The sequence below is a fragment of the Oncorhynchus clarkii genome, chromosome 27, assembly GCF_045791955.1.
Source record: "Oncorhynchus clarkii lewisi isolate Uvic-CL-2024 chromosome 27, UVic_Ocla_1.0, whole genome shotgun sequence".
In the NCBI taxonomy this organism is placed as follows: domain Eukaryota; kingdom Metazoa; phylum Chordata; class Actinopteri; order Salmoniformes; family Salmonidae; genus Oncorhynchus; species Oncorhynchus clarkii.
In genome coordinates, this window is record NC_092173.1 from 4,901,798 (window position 1) to 4,911,409 (window position 9,612).

General features: G+C 45.0%; 1 protein-coding gene across 5 annotated transcripts; it reads left to right on the forward strand.

Annotated features, from left to right (window-relative positions):
* Positions 1-601: 601 nt before the first annotated feature.
* Positions 602-8,561, forward strand: c27h19orf47 (chromosome 27 C19orf47 homolog). 5 transcript variants are annotated; one of them, XR_011629022.1, is made up of 9 exons: positions 634-657; positions 1,884-1,971; positions 4,455-4,569; positions 5,340-5,469; positions 5,689-5,814; positions 6,008-6,154; positions 6,423-6,496; positions 6,599-7,305; positions 7,875-8,561. XR_011629022.1 is itself a non-coding variant. In XM_071131755.1 (8 exons), exons 1-8 carry the CDS (start codon positions 639-641, stop codon positions 7,124-7,126), a joined length of 1,104 nt encoding a protein of 367 aa, XP_070987856.1. In that variant the 5' UTR covers positions 602-638; the 3' UTR covers positions 7,127-8,561. The 5 variants fall into 5 exon arrangements, 4 of the variants coding, with proteins under 4 accessions (XP_070987856.1, XP_070987857.1, XP_070987854.1 ...); XM_071131755.1 differs by having other exon boundaries at positions 602-657; positions 5,388-5,469; positions 6,008-6,079; positions 6,599-8,561; XM_071131756.1 differs by having other exon boundaries at positions 613-657; positions 5,388-5,469; positions 6,599-8,561.
* Positions 8,562-9,612: the final 1,051 nt, after the last annotated feature.

Below are 9,612 nucleotides of genomic sequence, written 5' to 3' on the forward strand. Positions count from 1 at the left end.
TTTCCTCCATTCTCTCTTATTTTACTTGGGGGGGGGGGGCTTTACTCATTGTTGTTGTTGATAGACTGTGAAAGCTGAGTGAGCGATCCCCTCCGTAACTGTTTATATTACGGTCCAAATCTTTATTGTCGAAAATGGCATTCAATAAACAGCAACATATTGTTAAGGTTATTTGTTGTGTGTGTGTGTGTGTGTGTGTGTGTGTGTGTGTGTGTGTGTGTGTGTGTGTGTGTGTGTGTGTGTGTGTGTGTGTGTGTGTGTGTGTGTATCCCAGTGGAGGCTGGTGGCAGGAGCTATAGGAGGATGGGCTAATTGTAGAGGCTGGAATGGTATAGATGGAACGGAGTCAAACGTGGTTTCCACAGGTTTGATACGGTTCCATTTATTCCATTCCAGCCCTTAAAATGAGCCCGTCCTAAAGTTCCTCCCACCAGACTCCACCGGTGTGGCCCCATTCCTTACCTCTATCAGAAAATGTAACGTCACTGAAATGTCTCCAAAAAATTAACGGCAATTTATGGCAGTAGATTGAAGGCTTACACTGCACTCTGGTGGTGAAAATATGCCACTTCAGAAACGCAACGGAAATTACGTCACGAACGGAGCTGTCTCCTGGATGCAGCTGTTCTTCTGTAAACATGGCGTCCGTAACAACAGGTGAGTGATATTAAAGGGCACAGATAATGTAGAAGATCGCTTAAAAAGACTCCACAAATATTTAATTGTTATCAATTATTCTTAGAATAGTGATGATATTTATTTTTCGGAATGTAGAGAAACTGGTGTCTGTGTCTAGCTAGCATAGTGTGTAGGTCTCAAGTGCCGACTAGAATGTAGTAGCTAACGTTAGCCGTTTAGCTAGCTAGATATCGTTAGCTATTCAAAATTGCTCGTGCATCATTCTTGTTTGTAGTTACATTTTGTTTTTACCACAAACAAAAGTGGGACTGATGACTAGTTTATCATTGGCACCACCGAGTTGACTGATAGGTACGAAGTTGAAGTCAATCTAGCTAACATTTTCATTCACATGAACGTTAGCTACTGTTAAATTGGCTAGCTAGCAAGTCAGCTAGTAGCTAGTCCACAACTACACATGTAGCGTTCTAACATTAGCGTGATGGAGGGGAGGTAGATCACTAGTCTAACAACTAACGTTACCGAAAGGTCGCCTGGTTTCATTATCATACGTTTCGTGCAGGCCATCGTGAAATGAATCCTAGACAGAACGGTTGGTTAATTAGTTTAGTTAGCAAGTTATGTTATATGTTCGCGACGAGTAGCCCACTCACTGCAACCAAGGCCCTTTAGTTCATGTTGGGACTGACTTTAGCTGCATGTTATCTCCCTCTAGTTAGCTAACCAGAGACCACTCAGTTTAATTAAACTGTTGTTTTGCCTGATACTGTAAAATGAAGTCCTTTACACCTCACGGATCCGCTTTGACGGCAGCATTATCGTTCTGGTGGAAACACTGGCAATATCAAATGTGTATGAACCCCAGTGGAATTTCGCTGTCACCACAAGGCGATCCATCATGGTTTTATAAATAACACCTAGCTGGCTGGCCGAGCATGTGCTGTCTGACTTCAGCATGCTGTCCTGTCACCAGGGTTTCCACTTGGAATGTTCCATTGGAGCTCACTACTATATAGATATAGCCTAATCAGATGGCTTTGAATTTTAAAACTTTGAAGGTCAGTAAGTTATGGCTTTTAGTATTGCCAGTGAAAAATAGGTTTGTCAAAATACGTTTTAAGATCATCACTTTTGTACAAGTATCTTTTAAGAGCTATATTAAACACTAAAGCAATTCAAGTCAAGGTGTTTGTTTTTATCAGCTACTTGAGCGGTTTTTAACGCTCCTCCCTCTGTCTTTTCAGCCACCTCGGAGTGGATCCAGTTCTTCAAAGATGCTGGGATACCTGCTGGTCTGGCTGTCAACTATGCCGTGTCTTTTGTGGACAACAGGTAATTAAAGGCTGTCTTCACTCCTTGGCCTGGAACAGTTCACCACAAAATGAAAGATTGTCAGACATTTGATTATTGGTCCCGTGTGGCTCATTTGGTAGAGCATGGGACTTGCAACGCCAGGGTTGTGGGTTTGATTCCCATGGGGGACCAGCACGAAGAAATATTAAAATCAGGATGCAAAATGTGACCTACATGAATCGTGTAGATCCGATGAGGGGGGGGGGGGGGGGGGCTTTGGCTTTGGATCACTACTGGCTGTAAGCAAACGAGTGATGTGCGTTTGGAGCAATACTGGCTGTATCCAAGGCTCAGCCAATCGTTCACATAATAGAATGCAGCACCCGACTGAAGAGAGAACCAATTTTCTAGTTACAGAATCAGCACGCACTCTGGAAAGACAGCAGTAGGGTGCAAAGGCAGTTTGCCAGTTACAGCAGCGCGTCCCTGAACGATAACGAAGAGGTAGGTGAGAAGCCTGACCACGGAGACGGGGGTGATGAAGCGCACTTCATGAGCTGTAACCGAAAAACTACTGGCATTTGGAAAGTTTCAGGTGAGGGAGAAAGTGTGGTGGAACAAGTATTGTTGAAGTATCTTGCTATCGTAGATGGATCGAATGCTCCGTTAGCTAGCCAGAGAAATGTTTAGCAACAATAGCCAACTTAGCTGATCAAATAATTGTGTTTATTGATTGAAAGTTAGACAGCTAGCTAGCTAACGTTACAATATCAGATGAGCTAACGTTAGTACCCTAACCAATTCGCGATAGTATTAACTGGTATATGACACCTTGCCGTTCCTCAAGTTATAACTCGTTAGTTGCTTAATGGACCCTGGCAATCTGTGTGAAATGTTAACTAGCTAAAGAACTATCTGAACTAATGTTTTCCCTCTACAATATGTGGTTGATTTTCAGAATGAGAGAATTAGGTGAAAATGAGGCAATGTTTTAAACGGATCAAGTGTAGCTGGAGCTGGGCCTGGCTTATGCCAATAGCTGTGAAAAACACCACACACTTTCCCTCTTTCAATACAGTGGATAAAAAGGGGTATGCCAGGTGTACTCTGGCTGAAATTATGCCAACTCACCATGTCGCTGAATCAGTGGGAGCCCTGAGCTTGTTTCCCGGCAACAATACGGTCCCATCTAGGGGTGGTGGGAGACAGTGACACCCTTGTTCCTTATGTCCAGTCTACTCCGTAATTTGTTTTTTTGTTGCCGTCATTGCGGAAAACCCCGCTTCACAGAGATAGGATGTTGGAAATGGAATCAACGTTTTTGCTCGAACTCCATTGACCACGAAGCTGGGGGATCGCGCACCAGCTGGGAGAAAGACGGCCCAGTCTGTCTCTCCCAAAATCCCCGCTCATTTTTGGAACATGTCAAATATGCCCCTGTCCACTCGCCTTCCCCACAGTTCCAGTTTGGCTTTGAATGCAGCCACGTTATCTGCCAATTTAAAGACAGTTGTCATTCTCCCCCGGAAGACAGATTGAGTTCGTTGAGCAGGTTAAATATGTCGCACGGGTAAGTGAGTTTTGCGGCCCATTCCTCGTCATTGAAATGTGCTGCCAGTTGTGACTTTTTTTTCTGAAAGAAATCTTTGCAGCGGCTCTCGTAACTCAAACACTGGCAGGCGATCTCCCCCTGGATAGCCTATCTCCACATACTACGCACAGCGAGTCACCTGTCGCAATAAAGCCATATTTTAGGTAGGACATCATATTTTCTATTGAATGAGGCTTTTTTTTGTTTGCTGTCTCGGGCTCTGCTGTCTCTGCTTTATCGACATCGTCGTTGGTCCTTTTATCTTCCTTAGCCCTTCCGAAGATCTCGACGTTTGCTTGTTTTTTTATTCACTGTCAACTAACGGAGTTGGTGAGCAACACAGCTCACGCAGACGGCGATGGGCGCTCGCGTTACTCAAGTTCAGAATCAGTAAACTGTTGTGGGCGTGACAGATATTAGAGTGGTGAGAAAAGGACCAACAGACTGCGCCAAGTTCAATGTAATTACTGCACAAATAGCCTCTAATTGTATATAATTATTTTATTTTACAGATTTAAAAATATATATATATATTATAATGAATTATCCTTTCCGTGCGGCACGGTAGCGAATGTGCCGTGGGGCCGGTGGTTGGGAACCGCTGATGTAGATCATATTCTTAGTTGTTTGCTTTTGTTAAAACCTGTACTTCCCCCCCAGGAGAGTTTTTTTTTTTTTTGCATGTTTCAGTGCAAAAAGAAAGTGTCACCTCCAGTGCACTCACCAGTTTGTTTGCATCCCTGGAAAAAGTATGCACTGGATAAGAGCGTCTCCTTAATGACTAAAATGTAAATGTAAACAATTTGGTTTCGAAGTCGTGAATAATTTCCATTAATTCCGAATAAATTCTTGGCCATTCTTCTATTAGTAGGAATTAAATATCTATTTTCTCTCGCAATCCCACCCACCTTCTCTCTCACCCTCTCTGCAGGGTCCAGAAGAACATGCTGATGGACCTCAGTAAGGAGATCATGATGGACCTGGGCATCACTGTCATCGGTGACATTATTGCCATCCTCAAACACGCCAAACAGGTCTACCGACAGGTAAGGAGACGGCTTGTGTAGAGCATGATCGACCAGTCTATCGTGATCGACAGGATGGTAGACCACCGGTCTAGAGAAATGATGGCCGGAAAGATACAATCACTGACCTGTTGCATCATTAATTTCACCCTCAAAACCAATTCTTCCTTTGGCTGCCTATCCTTCCAGTTCTCTACTGCCAATGACTACAAAGAACTACAAAAATCTCTGAAACTGGAAACACTTATCTCCCTCACTAGCTTTAAGCACCAGCTGTCAGAACAGCTCACAGATTTCTGCACCTGTACATAGCCCATCTATAATTAAGCCTAAACAACTACCTCTTCCCCTACTCTTTATTTTTTTATTTTTCTCCTTTGCACCCCATTATTTATATTTCTACTTCGCACATTTTTCTCCTGCAAATCTACCATTACAGTGTTTTACTTGCTATATTGTATTTACTTCGCCACCATGGCCTTTTTTTTGCCTTTACCTCCCTTATCTCACCTCATTTGCTCACATCGTATATAGACTTATTTTTCTACTATTATTGACTGTATGTTTGTTTTACTCCATGCTTTATCTTGGCCAGGTCGCAATTGTAAATGAGAACTTGTTCTCAACTTCCCTACCTGGTTAAATAAAGGTGAAATAAATGCATAAATACAATTTAAAGAGCTTTTCGGGCACATGTTGGGAGCACTTCCTCCAATGCAGCACTACAAGTCATGCGATAGAGATATGGTGCTTTGCCAGAAGACTTGCTGTTTTTAATGCTGTTCTGACAGCAGTTACTCCAATACTGCCTCTCTCCCACCTCCCCTTCCCGTCTCCAGGACATGTGCAAAATGGCCACACAGGCCATAACCTCAGGACAGTCTAGCGTTCAGACCGAACTCCGAAGAACTGCCAACACCCGTGAGTATTTCGGTTCAACACAATGAACCGTTATGAATTTCATACCAGTGATTTGCCTTTTATGTATCGCCTTTCTCAACGTGCTTAACAGTGTAGGACGATAAGTCGCCCCTTCCGCCGCCAATGAGTAGCGTCACTACCACCTCTTGGGTAATGCACGGGAGCCATTCTGTGCCAGAATCCTCACCATATGTTTCTAATCCTCCTGTTTCTCTGCAGCCGCCACACGTATGATTGCCAACGCCTTGAGCCGCGACTCACCGCCAAACACACCAGCCCATCACCCTGACAACCGGGCAATCTCTGTGACAGTGTCCAACAAACAGGCCAAAGGTGGCAAAGCAGGTAGCTACCCCCCTTTTCCACCCTCTGTGTGGACTGGCCTTCTCACTCTATCTGCCGTAGCTGGAGGCAAAATCTCCCTAGCATAGATGTCACACTTGACTCTCTCTGTCTCCATCCCACAATATCTCATTCTTTTTCTTCTCTACCTCTTTCCACCTCCTCTCTCTCACCATCCTATCTCTCTTTTTCCCAGTGCTGAGCCGGCCTGCTGACGAGGGGAACGGTCTGCCGGTGAAGCGTCGGCGCGTGACTGCAGAGATGGAAGGCAAGTACATCATCAACATGCCCAAAGGCACCACGGCACGCACCGCCCGAATCCTGGCTCAGCAGGCCAAGAAAGGTAGGGCCTCACCTTCTGGCCACGGTGAACCAAGGATACTAATCATTCAACGCCCTTTAATGCTCATCCCACTAACATTATGGTCTGACGCATCTAAAGGAAATGGGTCTTGGAATGTCTTTATCTCTTACCATGATAAAGATGACCCCTATCCCTCACTAGAACCACACACACACACACACACACACACACACCATCCCACTCTTTCAATTTCTGTGTTTGACAGTATATTTATCTTTTTAACTCTGTTTCTCTTACCTATAAAAAGGGAGCAATCGGATGTCTGTGTTTGAGCGACTGGGAGCCGAGTCCAAGGCAGATACCACCACGGGCAGCAGCAAGGTGAGCCCTCACTTTTGACACGTTACATGTGTGTCTGTGTGACTGACGTTGAGTGTTAGTCAGGGCATGGCCTCTCTGCTCTCATGGCCCGTCTCTCTCCAGGCCACGGGTGTGTTCAGTCGTCTGGGCCGAGCAGACGGCGCGGAGGAGGAGCAGGGAACTGCAGGAAGGGTTGATGTAGACGGAGTGGAAGAGGAGGAGGAGGAGGATGATGATAGTGACGGAGAGGGTTCGGTCCTACAGTACGCTGGCGTCCTCAAGCGACTCCCACCCTCCCAGAAGAAAGAGCCTGTGGCCCCCAAGCTGGCCCCCACCACCCTCCGCCGCCTGGGAGGGAAATTCAAACTCCCCCCCACTGATTCTCCCTCCTCCTCTTCCTCCCCCGATGGCCTCCCCCCTGCCAAGCTCAGCGTGCTTCAGAGACTGGGCAAGCCCCCTGCCTCCCCACCGCCTGCCGACACCCAGGACAGCCGGGTGACCAGCACCAGAAATAAGGCCCGGCCAGGCCTTGCCCTGGCTAGCCCCAAGGTCAGCAGCAGCACCAGGGCTGGAGGAGGAGAGAGTTTTGGGGCTCAGATGGACGTAGGGTCAGTCAATGTCTTTAAGAGACTAGGCAGCAGGAGGACCTAACACATATCAGGTCATGTCTAGACTTAAACCGTACCTTTTTATTATTTGGTATTATTCCCCTTACGTGTTGGAGTCATGAAAATCATTGTGTTATTATATCCAACCTTAGAGGTTTGAGACGACCACTGCAATCGGCCTGGGTGAATGAACATTTTGGATGTTTCATCAGGTTTTGAAAGGTAAGTTTAGTTTCTATAGGCATAAATTTGACCCATCCGAGCTAACTACATTTTTAGGTTAGACACATTTTCTCCACGCTGCTGTTCCTCTGCCAAACAAGGAGATTAAACCTTCTGTACCCATCTCCAGCTTTTAGTTGTATTGTTTTATACTATTGTTATGGCATGGAACCAACACTGGCCTCTTGACCTCATATGCCTCCAGTTGGGGATGCCATCCGTTACCCCCCCCCCCGGAAGGCTAGTTATTGTGACATGTTGATAACATCACATAAAGAGCTAACCAGGGTACCAACAGAGACCTGTTTGTGCTAACATTCCACTCCTTGTCATGCTATGTTTGTTATGTGAGGGGTGGAATGTTAGCACAAAACAGGTCTGTATTGTAGGCTTTTACGGAGAGCTGCTTCTAGTGAAGCTGGCTAAGTGACACAATGGATTGTTGGAATGCACGATGTAACGTTATTCCCCATATCACGTAAGCACTCACCTCACTTGGGCCGTGATGACCTGGTACAGGAGAAGTACAGTCCACTGCGAATACTTTAATGCTGTAACTCTGGCCCTAGACTGGACAGCAGCAACTGGCAAACAGCACATCAATGAACCTCTCAACCCACAAGCAAGAGCATCTCATCACCTCATTTTATATTAACTGTATCTGTAGAAATGTGTAAATGCATATTGCTTGATGATGCCTACCTTTTTTGAAGGCTCTGGATCCTCTGGTTGTGTACAGCCATCTGCTTGAAAGCCAAGAGATTCTGAGTTGTCTGTTCACGGAAAAGGAAGTTACCCACCCTTGACCTGGAAGTAGATTTTATTGTGAGTCCGGGGCTTATTCAGTACGTAGAAATGTAACGTATAGAGCTCACATGATGCTTTAGTTGACTAACAAGAGAAGCATGTTAGTTCTGCACCATACCCTTTCTATCTAAATGTGTAATGTGCTTTCCTCTATAAGCCCCTGGTTTGTCATAATTCAGCATGGTATAGGAACTGATATGTAATGTCCCCTTGATATTGATGCAATACTTAGCAGGTGTTCACCCAACTCAATGTCATTTTGAGACAGTCTTTTATTTATTTTTTATTAAACTTCACACCGGAACTTTGCTACACTGTATATATATATATTTTGAAAATCATGACAAAAAAAAAACATCCAAGGTTTTATTGTTTTTAAGATGTAATGGAACAAGGCACCCTGCCTTCAGAAAGTGATCTTGAAGATAAACAAGAAAATGGCAGAAAAAGTCTTGCCTGATTTATTTTCCTTCCGTCTTTGAGCTAGCTCCTCCAGCCGTCCCGCCCCCCAGGATTTCAGTCCTACTGGGTGCTCTTGAACTTTGGACCTTTCTCTTTTAATGAGATACCCTATCATTGAAATTGCAGGTGTGAGACCAGAGTCAATATTTGGCTTCTCGGTGGAATAGACATTGAGCTGATCATTTATCGAGGAGTTCAATAATATGTCTGGGAGTGTTGTGTGTTTGTCTGAAGGAGTGGTGTGTGTTTGTCTGAAGGAATGGTGTGTGTTTGTCTGAAGGAGTGTTGTGTGTTTGAAGGAGTGTTGTGTGTTTGTCTGAAGGAGTGTTGTGTGTTTGTCTGAAGGAGTGGTGTGTGTTTGTCTGAAGGAGTGTTGTGTTTGTCTGGGAGTGTTGTGTGTTTGTCTGAAGGAGTGGTGTGTGTTTGTCTGAAGGAGTGGTGTGTGTTTGTCTGGGAGTGTTGTGTGTTTGTCTGAAGGAGTGGTGTGTGTTTGTCTGCGAGTGTTGTGTGTTAGGGGTTGAGTCAGGGAGCTCTCCATCTTGTCAGTATTACCTCCCCGGAGATGGGTGTCTTAGCCTCCCCCTCACACACAAATGCGCTGCATCGACAAACACAGGCAGGAGCACAGCTGGTACCACTAACCAGGCTTTGACAGTGACAGACAGATGGGAGGGATGGTGCAATGTGACAGCCTGTCCAGTCTTCTCCCACTCACTGTTTCAGACAGACATAATACATGGAAGAGAGAGAACTCTCATCGACCTTCACTTCACTGCTTTCACCTCTGATTTGTAGTATCAGTGGTGGGAAAGGTACCCAGTTGTCATGCTTGAGTAAAAGTCAAGATACCTTAGTAGAAAATGACTCAAGTAAAAGTGAGTCACCCAGTAAAATGGTACTTGAGTAAAAGTCTAAAAGTATTTGGTATGTGTGAATAGAACCATTTTCCTGTCCTGCTTAAGCATCCAAAATATAAGGAGTACTTTTGGGTGTCAGAGAAAATGTATGGAGTAAAAAGTACATTATTTTCTTTAGGAA

Excerpts from the sequence above, each read along its gene's own strand:
- c27h19orf47 (XM_071131753.1), top strand. Across the intron at positions 1,972-4,454 it reads GTGTCTTTTGTGGACAACAG|GGTCCAGAAGAACATGCTGA; the intron begins GTAATTAAAGGC and ends CCCTCTCTGCAG. Across the intron at positions 6,155-6,422 it reads GGCTCAGCAGGCCAAGAAAG|GGAGCAATCGGATGTCTGTG; the intron begins GTAGGGCCTCAC and ends ACCTATAAAAAG.